This window comes from Suncus etruscus, chromosome 1 (genome assembly GCF_024139225.1).
Source record: "Suncus etruscus isolate mSunEtr1 chromosome 1, mSunEtr1.pri.cur, whole genome shotgun sequence".
Taxonomy (NCBI): domain Eukaryota; kingdom Metazoa; phylum Chordata; class Mammalia; order Eulipotyphla; family Soricidae; genus Suncus; species Suncus etruscus.
This window is the reverse complement of record NC_064848.1, coordinates 67315908-67330703: the sequence shown is the minus strand read 5'-3', so window position 1 is coordinate 67330703 and position 14796 is coordinate 67315908. Positions and strand designations below refer to the sequence as shown.

At 31.6% G+C, this 14796-nt stretch overlaps 1 protein-coding gene across 1 annotated transcript in view; it reads right to left on the bottom strand.

Annotated features, from left to right (window-relative positions):
* RFX3 (regulatory factor X3) overlaps positions 1–14796 on the bottom strand; it is a 331177-nt gene that overhangs the window by 104997 nt on the left and 211384 nt on the right. Inside the window, 1 exon segment of the mRNA XM_049773246.1 lies at positions 9234–9308. Within this exon segment, the coding sequence (XP_049629203.1) occupies positions 9234–9308 (75 nt within the window).

Sequence of the window (14796 nt, the reverse complement as noted above, 5' to 3'; positions counted from 1 at the left end):
ATTCAAGTAATTACATTATTGATCATTAATATAATTTGTTATTGCCATGAAATGAAACATATCACCAAGGGTGGGAGCATGGCCCAGTGGTGCTCAGAAATTACTCTGGGTTCTGTACTCAAGGAACATTCCTTGAGGTATATGGGGGATTGGGAAATGAGCCTGGATCAACCACATGCAAGGTAAACATGCTACCCACTATAATATTGCTCCAGACCCAGATTCTGTTCACTTTTACAGACTCTAATTTCTTAGCTGAAATGAACAAAATACAATAATGGTATCATTTACCAAAGTAATAAATAAAAGCCACTTATTTCTTCAGAAGTAGAGTTCATTAGAGACTAATTAAAAAAACAACACGACATGTGAGTCTGAGCGATAGTACAAAAAATAAGATGCTTATTTTACAGAAGGCCTCCCAAGGACTACCAGGAGTGAACCCTAAGCATAGAATCAGGAGTAAGTTCTAAGAGCCAACAGATGCTGGCCCAAAACAGTAAAAACAAAAATCAAAAACATTTTTTAAGTTCAAAATTTGAAGTTGTACTTTATCTTATTCTTAAAACCAATATGCCTTAAAGGGAAAAGACAGGTAATATATGGTTTAAGTCACATAAGACTTGCATGTGACCAAGCCTGGTTCCATTTTCAGCATTACTTGGTCTCCCAATGGTTCCATTTTCAGCATTACTTGGTCTCCCAATTATCACTGGGAGCTTCCTGAGAGGTCTCTTGAGCTCTGCTAACTGTGGCCAAAGCAAATTGCCAGCAACATAGAGCCTGAACAATATCACATTTTCAAGCCTTCACAAGGAACAATTGGGCTCTGGTTTGCAGAGAATCATTCAGGGAGGATCCTCCCCACAATCCACATGGTGCACCACACACACACAAATCACATTCTTTGACAGATGAAATATGAAATACATTTTAAAATCTAAACACAAATATATGTCCAAAAGCTACAAAATCAAGCTATCAATCTATTTACTAAACAAAAAAAATATTAAAATACTTAAATTTCTTTCAGATGGTCACTTACTGTCTTAATGCTTGTTGAGTCTGATCTCCAATATATATGTTTTTAAATTTTATTTTATTGAAACCATTATGATTTACAATGTTCTTCATTGTTGGGTTTCAGACATACAGTGAATTAGGGCCAATCCCACCATCAGTGTTGATCTCCATCCACCCGTGTTTCCAGAATGCAACCCATAACCAGCATCCTTTGCCCCCCATTCCAACCCTGCCAGTATAACAGGCCCATTTTAAGTTTAGATTGTTGAAGTTTGGGACTTTTAATTCCATTGTTGTTGACTTTGGCTTGGATATTTAATGTTTTCTAATTACTTATATACCAGTTATCATCTTCATAAAAACTGCAACGATTTTACATTTCTTTTTAACAAAATCACATCATAAATGAGAATGTTACAGACTTGACAATTTACAATCAATTCAAGTTAAATATTGAATATCACCTATAAATTTGGCAATGTGCTAGGCAGTGATAAAAAAAAAGGAATGTTATATAATCTTGTTCTTTCAAAATTTACAATCAAGTTAAAAATGACAGCATATACCTTAAAATAAATTAAGGAATTTCTCAGTTTTGCTTACATAAGTTAAGAATGGGATCAGACTTAAAATTTGAATTTTCAGACTCAATATAAAAATTTACTAAAAATTATTTTTGGAGTTGCTGTTTTTAAACAGGAAACATTTTTTCCAAAACCACTTTATTACCAAATATTCCCACATGATGCTGTCAATTTCTTTCTTTTTTTTTTTATGTGGTTTTTGGGTCACACCTGGCAGTGCTCAGGGGTTACTCCTGGCTCCATGCTCAGAAATTGCTCCTGGCAGGCACGGGGGGCCATATGGGACGCGGGATTCGAACCGATGACCTTCTGCATGAAAGGCAAACGCCTTACCTGCATGCTATCTCTCCGGCCCTGATGCTGTCAAATTTAAATTTATATATATCAATACACCCATACAATACAGAAGATTACAAGATAGAACAAAATATGTTTACAAATAAAATTCATTTTCTGGATAGGAAAACTGGAAGTGTCTATGGAGCACATAATTTTAAAAATTTTAGCATATGATTATTGACGGTAAACATTTTATTGCCACCTTAACACTTACTTATAATCTCACCCAAACCTTTTATTTTTAAATGGTGAAAAAAAACCATTCAATTTTATAATGATAAAAAAAATTATAGGACAAGTCTTGATATATGAATTGTTTATAAATTTATTGTCGTAAACAAGCTTTTCTAGAGGCACTCAGACATGATTTCTGAGATTTCAAATAGCAAGCAGAAATAAGTTCACTTATACATATTCATTTAGTGTAAAAGAAAAGTAAAACTGATTGGGAAATCATGTTACTAAGAACAAAACTAGAAAATTGTCTACAACACGTATTTGTGTGCCGGGGTTGTATTTAAGAAATCTCTTCAGCACTTTTTCAATTTTTAGAATTTGTTATGAATACAAATGACATCCTTGGCCCTCTGACACATAAAACAGGGTATAACATACATCTCTATCACTTAAAGAGATGAATGGACTCTGAAACCATTATTTCCTTACTTGAATGAAATTAAGTTAGTTCTGGAAAATATAGTGTACAGTATATATATGCTGGGTATTCCATATTGAGATGAAAGACCCATATACAAAGAGACTTCCACTGGGTATAGTAATTTTAAAAAAATAGAGAATAGAAAAAAGAATCTAGGCCTGTGATATACAGGATGACAAAGGAAAAATTAATAAAAAAAAGTCCCTAGAAAGTCAAATATACTAAAAATGTTAACTATTATTGGAAATAGCAATGGTTTATAACTGACTAATCAAGTACCCACATCTATAAGCATGCACAAAATGTGGAGTTAAAAAACATCATATATATATATATATATATATATATATATATATATATATATATATATATATATATATATATATATATGATGCATAAGCATCTTAATAAAAGTGCAAAATATCAATGGCAAAATAGATAAGAAATGTTTAAAAAGCCAACTACTCTTTCTTTGTTAATGAGCAGAAAATACAGCTATAGTTTAAGCCTTAGTTTAAGGACATATTCTTGAAAAGTGGGCAATAATCAATTTTATAATATTAACTACAAAATAAAAGCACAGGGCTTTAACCTTTACCATCTCATTTTTCTTTTAAAGTAGTCTCCAGGTTTCCCCTTTTTTAAATTAAAACAAAACAAAACAAACAAAAACACACAAAGGTAGAAGTTGCTTTTAATCATAGCTGTTTCAGCAAGGAAGCTTGCCAATAACTGATCCTGGAAATCCACAAATACATGTAAATTGGATTAGGATCAACCAGTTAAGTTACTAAGGTTTAACTGAGCTTTAAAATCGGCATTCTATATGTCAGCATTTGACCTTCAAGTTTTGATATAGAGATAGAATTGTAGATCAGACATTTAGTCTAAAACATGATCAAAGAAACAACTGATTATGCTGGAAGAGAAGCTTGGCAGTTAAAAGTAACCCGAAGATATATACACTAGATACTTTGATTCTCAAGGAAATGTAAAATCTATTCTAAGACAAACTGTTTCTGTTGGGTTTGTCTTTAATAAATTATAGTTGAATATCAGAATTCAGTATTTGAACACTTGGTAAGTCAGAACTAAACTACTACTATTTTTGCCTCTCTTTAATACAATGTCTTATTAAATATTTGCTTACATCCGTAGTGTTAAATGCCCATAAAATATCATAGAACTTTTAACCTTTATTTTTAAAACCTAATTATTCTAATGAAAGAAATAAATTTATCTAAGGATGGAGACCAAGATATTTGCATCTTTCAACCTTTGCATTTAAGCTATATTAATCAGAATAGATTAAGGAAAATGAACAGTTCCAATTTTTCCCAAAGGGAAATACTGATTGACAAATTAAAAAAAAATACAGATTGCACTCCCCAATTAACATCTAAATGTAACATTTGGCATTTTTCCCCAGATGGATTATTATCCATTAGAATTCTTTTAAGTTCAGTTCACTGATGACATGCATTTTGACAGGTTATTTCTATCATAACTTATATTTACAATACAGTAAAATCAGGGAGAATGTATATAAAACACATTTTATTCTCTAAACTGAATATATTTTTTCAGCTAACACCAGCAAAAATTATAAAAGTTATTTCTATATATTAAGTGTATAAAATAAATGACTGAATCTTTTTATATACTTTAAATGGATTTTTCTTAAATGCACAAGCTGAAGAATACTATGTGAAAATTGAGTTAAGAACATTTTGTATTTAAATTTACAATTTCAAATATCCCAAATTAGATACAATATAACTGGTAGGTAGCAATTTAAATTGTATTAGAGTAGATGCGTTTCATTAATTGCAGCTGAAAAGGAGTAGGAAATAAATCTAAGTCTTCAATGAAGAGAATTAAGGCATTCAAATTTGACATAGACTATCATTTAACCATTACGTCTTCACAGATAAAACAGTAAAAAACAAAAATGATCATATTAATAGACTCAATATTCCCAAGCATAAAAAAAAATATCACACCAAAATACTATGAGATGAAAATACTAATGCTGGATATAATTTTTAAAGTGATAGAATGGAGTAAAATCACCACTATCTAGCATTAAACTGAAGGACACACCTGGGGAAATGACTGCATTCTATTATTTAACAATATATATTACTAATTCAAATGAAGGTAGGGAAAGAACATTTTCTATCAATGATGTTAATAAATGGAAGCACTAAAATAAACTTGATTAAAACTAATGTAGGTATGAATCCATATAAGAAAACACATGATTAGAAAAGTTACTTAGTATTTATCCTGCTCTATTACTTCTATTCATTCATTTGGCAAATATCTAGTGGACAGTTACTATAAGAGATGCACTCATCTATAAAATAGGTAGACAATGGTGCACAAAACACAAAATCTGGGGCTGAAGCAACAAAATATAGTATATAATGCATTTGTCTTTCATGTAGCCAAATTGGATTCAACCCCGGCAACCCATATGGTCCCATGAAAACTGTCAGGAACAATTTTTTTTTTTTTGGTTTTTGGTTTTTGGTTTTGGGGCCACACCCAGCGGTGCTCAGGGGTTACTCTTGTCTGCTCAGAAATAGCTCCTGGCAGGCACAGGGGACCATATGGGACACCGGGATTCGAACCAATCATCTTAGGTCCTGATCAGCTGCTTGCAAGGCAAACACCGCTGTGCTATCTCTCCGGGCCCAGGAGCAATTTTGGAGTGCAGAGCCAGGAGTAACCCCTGAGCACTACCAGGTATGCCCCAAACAAACAAACAAAAAACCCAAAAACAACTGAAAACAACATAAAATCCTTACTCTCTCTTTGAACTTTATTTCTTAATAAATTGATTGGTTTTGGGGCCATACCAGGCAATGCTCATGGGTTACTCCTGGCTCTCATCAGCTCAGAAATCACTTCTGGCAAGCTTGAGAACTATATGGAATGCCAGGAATCGAACTGAATTCATCCTGGGTCAACTGCATGCAAGGCAAATGCCTTATAGCTGTGCCACCTCTCCGATCCCTTTCTTTGAACTTTAATTTGTTAATGAATATTTATTATTTGCCTGTTAGATCTTCTGGATACTAAGATAATTGCAATTATGTTAATATCATTAATAGAATATATATGATGGTCATTATAATTGTACTTGGTCACAATGGGAGGACATAATAAAGGCACAAAATAGGTTTTTTGACATGGTATTAGGATGATAATACTAACAAAACAATACTGATTAAGTATTATACTGAAAAAATAAATAGATTTAAAAACTCCTCCATCTTGTAATGTATAGAAAGAAAGATCAGGGGCCAGAGAGATAGCATGGAGGTAGGGCGTTTCCCTTGCATGCACAAGGACGATGGTTCAAAACTCAGCATCCCACATGGCCCACCGAGCCTGCCAGGAGCTATTCCTGAGCGTAGAGTCAGGAGTAACCCCTGAGCGCTGCCGGATGTGACCCAAAATCCCCCCAAAAATAAATAAAATAAAGATTAAAAAAAATACAATTGGATTCTAACAAGAGGACATAGTTCATTTGATTTATCCCTAAAAAGGCATTTAAAAAAATATAATCAACTGTATAATGAGAAACTAATTATATTCCAAATAGAATAACATTTGTCTTTTAGTTCCAATATTACAATTTTTTTTAAACTAGTATATATGCCATGTAATAGAGGCAGTACAAGAGTCAGGGCACTTGTCTTGCTTGCATGAGGTCAGCCTCAGTATGACCCCAGCACTACTGGGGGGAAAAAAAAAAAAAACCCTGAACATAGAAACAGGAGTGGTTCATAAACTCTGATGGATATAGTTCACCCCCCAAAATGACCTATAAAAAATTTAGTAAATACTGGACAAATGTTCTTGATAATTTACTCCAAATACTGTCCAAATAATCATTTGCAGAAATTACTGACTCGGGGAACCAGCATTATAAAGCTAAATTTTTGTGCATTTTAATGAATGTCACAAATCTCAATAAATCTCTATTTTGCTTAAGATAGCAAGGGTTAAAGGTAACTCACACTTTGCAGAAATTGACAATATTTAACATTTTATAAAACGTATCCATAGGCATTTACTTTTCTACAAAACTAAAAGTAACTGATTAGATTAACAGAATCTAAAAATGCCCTAGTTGGTGCTTATCAACTAGAATGCATGCTGTAACTTAATCCAGTCAGGGCTAATAAGACACAGGAGCATCATAAACTTTCCAAGAAGAATAAGACAGCAGCAGGCTCCTCTTAAGGAAACTTGACTGCAGCAGAAACAAATTTTTCTCCACCATTTTACATATATAATATGACTCATTAGTATTTCTAAAGGCTTGATAGAAATGCATTTTAAGTAAATTTAATGCTACCTCTAAGGCACAATAAAAAGTATGAGAATATCAAGGTAAAGATTAACATTACATTTACAACAGTTACACCTACTTTTACAATGTACCTAAAAGCTTCTTATAGTTGTATATGATACATATGATTCACCTTGCTACATAATACAAAACATGAAGCCAGGGAGTAACATTCATCTGATGTTTATGCAGCTAATTTACACATTCATTAACTACTATTTCATGAATCCCACAAAAGAAAAATAATTTCACAGAGACTTCAACATATATAGTTTCAAGCAAATAAACAAATCAGTAAAAATATAAAAGGAAACATGAGCCACAGTATTGTTCCACAGTATTGTAGTATGAAAGAGCTACTTAAAATGGATAATTCAGTTAAAATTAAACATCACACATTTTAATAACTCAAAACTCCAATTCACATGAGTATAAAAATTCAAAATAGAAAAACAAAAATTTCACATTTTCCCCTGTTCCAGATTTTTTATAAAAAACTTTCACCAGTCATTTTCAAAACAAACACCAGTAGTGACCATTTATCTCTCCCCCAAACATACAACCTAATATATACAAGTCAGACTTTACACACAATCACAGACTCATGCTAACATAGCAGAAAGTTATGAAACACATAGAAGAATGACATTAATTTTCTGAAATGGGGAAATAATATTTCTTATGTTATTATAAAATATAACATCATTTAAAGAAACTATCATGATTTTTCTCTCAAAATGTAGGTGTTTTCCAAGTTGGCATATCTGATTTTATTTATCATGATTCTTCTTAAAAACTAAAAAAATTTTTTTCTTTAAATAAATTGTCAGAACACAAATCATTAATTATTATCCTATAATATGGATCTACTTTTATGCTTGTCTTTAGGCTACATCTAGTGATGCTCTGGTTAATTCCTAGCTCTGCAGGAATAAATTCTTACTGGGGATCAACTTAAGTTGGCTTGCACACAAGGCAAGCACCCCAACCTCTACATTCTCTCCAGCCCTGTAAATTTATTTGTAAATTTAAATATCTTAAAAGCTACGCAAAAGATTTCTTCAAAATGAAAAATATAAGCTAAAGATTTTTGGTTTATTTATTTTAATATAAGTGAGGGTGAATTGTGTCACCCTCAGCCATGCTGGGGTTAATCTTGATTCTTTTCTTAGGGGTCATTTCTGACTGTGAACAGACCATCTGATACTTTGGAATTATGAGGTAGGTGCCAAAAAAAAAAAAAAAACTGAGGTATGCAGCATGCAAAGAAGAAACTTAACCCTTCTATTAAAAAATTTCATTTTAAAAACAGGAATTTTATTGAGGTGAATCAATTGTGGGCTTTGTCACAAAATATGTGGAATAATTAAGTGACAATATTTTTTCTCTAGATGAGAATGCATTGTCAATAAGAAAAAACCCAGTTTTACTATCATAATTTACCATTAGATATCTTGTAAATAGAATTGAATCTTGAGTCTCTTTTCTTTATCTCATATATTTAGAAATAAAATAAGTTTTACTTAGTATTTTCATTGGTACCCCAAAATTTGAATAATTGATTAAAACAGTTTTAGTTTCATAGAAGTGTCATTCTTCTTGCTCCACTTATACTTATAATGATGCTACATTTATTAGTGCTCAAAAGTTTCAAGAAATAGTTATGATATCCTGATTTTTCTTAATTATTAGTCATATTTTATTTTGCTGCAGCATCAATCCTATTTTGGCCATTTTTTTTAAGTCAGAATCTCAAGTTATTTTGGTAGCTGTTTCACATCCAACTTATATAGTCTTCTTGCTAAATGAATCATTTTCAAATAATTTATTATTGGGATAATAATTATTATTTCTTTTTCTTTTTTTTTTTTAAAGAACATTACTAATACAGAAGTAGTAGATACGACTACTTCTCTGTCTTGAGCATAGGATAAAGATTAAAAGCATATGCTTCAGAATAATTATCAATGTTTCAATACTTAAAAATCCCAATTTACTTCTTAAACATAAATGTTAGCTTATTATTAATTTGGAAATATCACCTATGCCAAACACAGTTTAAGCTTCATAGGGTACTATACTGGGGACTCCACATTTATATATTCAGTTGTACAAAATAGCCATTAAGTGACAGAGGTCAGAAGAGGCTAGGATAGGAAGGTTAAGAAGCAAAATAAATAAATAAACAAAACAAGCATTAGGGAGTAAGCAACACATGCAGAACAAGCAAGAGATTAGTTTACGTGAAGAAGAGGCAACTTACATGGCTGTTGAGAAGAGAGCTTCTGTGAGTGGACAGACCGTCAGACTTTTGGAGCGTCTCAATCGCCATTTCAATCTGATAATAGATGTCATTAAAAAAAAAAAGGGCTCAAGACAAGATAGTAATAAAAAGGCTCTCCAGAGAATTTCTGATCAGAATTTTAAAAGTTCAGTTTTCTTCTTCAATGATGACTAATGAATAGTTCTCACTACAATGTGTAATTTCCCCATCTTCCCCCAGACCCCAGAGAATTAGAAAAATAAAAAACACAATAATAATATGCCCGAGCATAAAAAGAGACCTCTTAAAACATCCTGTAGTTATAATCAGTTTGGAGACCTGAAGAACAGGAATCCAATGAACTTTTCTAGTTACATAAAAAAAACAACAACAACAAAAAATTTTTTTTAACTTTCAGAGTCCCAAGATGTGGAATAGCAACAATTGCCTAGTCTTTCATTTATAGTATTTAATATTTGCTCTATTCTGTTAGGAAAGAAAATACTGCAGATCTCCAGATCTTGTATTTAACATGCATTAGCATTTTAATGCAATGGTTCAAAGATTCCTTTATTAATGATCAAAAGTTAAGAATCTATCCATCTCTATCTTACTTAAACCCTTTATCAAAATTTGGAGTGTGGAAGGTCATTAGTAAAAGCAAATATTAAGATGAAATTATGGCTTCTATATTATCTTTTATGATGTGGTGGTATGGCAGAGCTATTAGAAATGGCAGCAGAAATAGAATATAGAAGAGAAAGTAATTCAGAGCCAACAAAGAAAAGGGGCAACCACAGAAATAATTCTATTCTATATGTCATCTTAGCATAAGCAGTCATAGCACCTAATGAAGTAGCAGGTGCCAGTAACAATAAGATGCGTTCTTACCTCCTATCTAAAGAAATCTATTGTTCAAGTTCCAGTCCATTTTAGCAAGGTTTTAAACAGGTTTCAAACACTTGTATTTGGGGTATACTAACAAAATTTACCACCAAATAAACTATTACTATTAGCAGTTATAAAATATCAATGTTTTAAAACACAGTTGACTTATTTATGCTTTACATTTGCTATAAAATTAGTGTGATTCCTTGACAAATGCATCACATCTTGTCCCAACAACAAAGACGAACAAGAATATCTCTGTAACAAATATGGTTTTTTTTGCTTTTCTAAAAAGTTTTCAATTTCTTTGTAGTATAATACAATATACAAAGTATTTGATTCAATTAAATTAAATGTAAATATTAAATCTAATTTTCTTCTAAACTTTGGAATCAATCACTATATGTCTAATTTATATGTGTACGAAATCACTAACTCTTTACTAGTTTTAATAAAATCTAAGTTAGGTTATACATATAAAGTTATGATATAAATATATTCTAAAAACAAAAAATTCAAAAGATATGAAACAATTTTGTATTTTTATGACAAAATTAATGTTTCTAAAATAAATCTCTCAAATGTTGATATAATTTATCACTATACTTGAAAATAAAATGGATAGTGATAAAGCACAAGTGAAAAAAGTCATGTAAATGTAATGAGCAAAAAAAAATTATTTTTGACCAAAATGTTAAACTGTAAAAAATATAAGGGACCACACTATTACATCTTATAAAAGGGTAGGAAAATGTCCTGTTTTCAATTTCAAAGATAAAACACACACACACACACACACACACACACACACACACACACACACGAAAAATTTGCTCAAAACTCTCATTGGCTATTATGTCTGTTTCTTTTAAAATTTAAACGTAGAGAATTAAGGGTAGATTTCTATCAACTATATTAAATATAAAACAACAAGATGATCTTTATTGATATAAAATTAATTTTTATGGAAACAGTGTCAGAAATATAATAGATGAGCAAAATAAGGGAGAAATACATGTCTAGATTTTGGTTTGTTTGGGCCTTTCATTAGTGCTCAAGGACTAAAAGGACCACACTGGCCAGGCTTGAAGGCCACATACTGCTAGGGTCCTTAGGGTCCTTTTAAGCTCTCTTGCTTCCTGTTAATAAACAAAACTGGTAAGTGGATAAGTCAATAGTTTTACTAGAAAAAAAATAGAAGCTTCTTATTGCTAAAATTGCTTCTTTTATTTTGGTTTGAGATACCAATTTTTGAAAGGTCAGGTTGTCACTTCTGGTTGTCTTACTTCTGATTTTTATTCTTTTTAAAGAGCTTTGCATGAAGTATAAATGATCTAGAAGATATTTGGGTCAAAGTGATTTTACAATATACTCTAGAATGCTTTGAATAATATTTTTGGTTCTGTGATATTTTTTAATAAAGACAAAAAATAGTACTTTCTTTCTTATGAATTTTATGCATTATTTGACTTTGGTCTGTGCAAATCTGTAGAGGTCATGGAACAGAAAAGAGGAAAAGGGGAATGACAGAACATGCCAGATTTCAATACCAAAAAAAAAAAAAAAATAAGGTAGTTAGAGCAGTAGTGGAACTCATAAAAGGTGCTTGCAAATAGTTCAGCACACTAAACATTTGCTCTCTCCAGAAACCACTTATATTTTGGACAGAACTAACTAGAAAATAATAATTTGCCCAGAAGATACATATCTTCCGTATGTACTCAGAGATATGGGGACTGGGAAGATTAGCTCAAAGAGAGGACTCAGTGCATATTTGGCATGTGGAAGATCTAAGATTTGATCTCCAATACAACGTTGTCCCCTGAGTACCTTTAATTGTGGCCTACAATCAAACAAAGTTAAAAATGCTACTGTATATGATGAAAAAACATCAGAAATGTCTTTGTATGGGTTAACTGTCCCCCACCTGAGTTATGAAAAAAATTAAGCTGCTATTGGCATTGACATTATTTTTTGCTTACAAATCATACTAATCAAGGCAAAAAGTTTGAAAATCCAAACCTAATGGTAAATAATTTGGAAAAATCTGATATTTAAAGAGTACCACATTATTCAGTTCATATATAACTACTGGAAACTAGTAAAACATTTTAGCATTAAAAAGAAAACACCTGGAATGTACTTTACTATATATTACAAACCAAATTTTTATCAGTAAAAAAATCTAACTATTCGATTTGCAAGGAAACATCACATCTGCTTTGGAAATCATTTTCTTTTTATTTGTGTGTGCTCTCATTTGTTTTTTAAAACTAGATATTATACCTGTTTTCACATTTCTATCAGTGGAAGTCTATTCCCTAAAAAAATTATAGTTTTTCTTTATCAAAAGCTTTACTGCAAATAGGCCTGACTATCCTCAAAATTAGGCCTCATGGTCTCCATCTCTTGCAGGATTCTAGAAACTGCTGAATTTTAATCTTATATTTGGAATCCTATTCAACCTAAGACTCGAAGATAATATACAGAGAAAAAAGACGTTAAAAAAAAAAAGAGTTAAGGAAAATCAGAATCCAAACTTTGTAGGCTAGCATTAGTAATCAAGGCAATTGTAATGGCAGCTCTCAAGAGAAAGGACAGGTTTATATTTTGATTCTTCTCTTCTGATATATGATTTTAAAAATCATATTTTTGTTTTTAGTCCACACCCGGCTGTGCCCAATAATCCTACTTCTGCATTCTGGAATCACTCCTGGTGATGAGATACCGGGATCAACCCTGAGTCCATCACATTCAAGGCCAGTGCATTACCCACTCTACTATCTCTCTAGTCCTGTATTTTTATGTTAAATTAAAGGGAGAAAATACGTTTTTACAGGATATTTAGTTTTAAGAGTATTTCATTTTTTTGTTTGGGTCAAAAATAAAATTCAGTATTCAACAAGGATATTAAAGTACCTTTTCAAAACTTATTTTAATATTGTTTGTAAGCTGGTTTAAATTTTACTATTTTCAGAATATTCTTGATTCCTTATACTTAGTCTCATTAATTTATTTGATGTGGTAACTTTTTTTTTGGATTATATTTAATGGTAATACACCTTAAAGGTTAAAGAGTGAAGTCTTCTGGAGTTAGAAAACTTGCTGTGTAGTAATTTTGTTTTGGATCTTTTTCTTAAGTAGTCCTATATTAGATGGAGGAGTTTTTACTGTATTTACTATAACCCATAATCAAGACCATGAGAGAAAAGCAGACATAGATAATTCTGGATGGCTATGGTGGATATGTGATGTGGGGTGTAGGAGGAATTAGGAAAATACCATTTACCTAAAAGTACACTTTGCTGGAATTTCTATCTTGGTTATGTAATTTAGTCATAAATTGGTAGAATAGTTCTCTTAAATATACCCTGAGAAGGATGTTTATTATTCCTGTATTCATTATTATAAAATGTGCCTTTATGTATATAAAACACTGGCTATTTCAAGTTTCTTCTATCAAACCAGTTTTTTAAATTTACTAAATCAGCGTTAAATTGAAAGTGATTTTAATAGTCGAGTACATTTGTCAACTACAAGTATAGACTCAAGTTAGCTAATTTTTGTTTTGTTTTGGGGCCACACCCATTGATACTCAGAGGTTACTCCCGGTTATGTACTCAGAAATTGCTCCTGGCTTGAGGGGACCATAGGGAATGCCAGGGGATTGAACTGCGGGTCCATCCTAAGTTAGCTCTTGAAGGCAGATGCCTTACCTCTAGTGTCACCACTCCGGCCCCAAGTTTGCTAATATTTAAGTATAAATTATTTTATTTTCTAAATCCATTTAAAAATACTTCATTTATTTAAAAGTAGAAATAATTTATATGAGCTGGGTTAAAAATGAAGTTGGCATTTATCAAAACAATAACTGGAAAAAGTTCAATTGAAAATTCATGTAAGACAGCAAAAAGTATTTTATTATTTGTCATTAAAAATTTCCTATTAATTAAAATGATGATCCATTATTCCAAAAGAATGTCTGACCCAAGCAAAGTAGAGTCTAGAGTATAGATTCTGACATTCTATGTCCATCCATCAAACAAATGTAAGGTGTCATCTGATTAAAAAATGTAATTAGTGCCTTTATTCAGAAAAATAGATGTTCAGCTTCATAACAAGCATGTTAATACCCTTGAAAAACCTATGTTTCCAAATTCCCTTTAATACTCAGAGACACATTAGTTAGTCAGAACATTTGTGCACTACTTAGATACGTTTCCAAGAAAAATATCTCCAAAAATGAAAAATTCCACAAACACCTGTAACATGTATTTAATATATTTATTAAATAAAACTAGTAAAAAGTTTTCATCCCATGAAATAATCATATTCACAACTATATTTTTTATAATTTTTATTTTAATCATAGTGGCTTACATATCGTTCACAGCAATATTTTAGGTACATATTAACATTGAATCAGGGGAATTCCCACCACCAAATTGTCCTTCCTCCACCTCCACTCCCATCCTGCCTCCCATAGCCTCCACCCTCACCCCCAGGGCTGCTAGAATGAGTGGTCCCCTCTGTGCCCACCTTACTACTTAGTGATCTTTCAACTGTTTGGTCACAGTACCTCCATTATATTCCCCTCTAATTGGGAGGTGGGACTAGATATTTAAGGTTATGTGGTTTTGTTTGAAGAAGAGAAAGTAATAAAATGGGGTAAAAA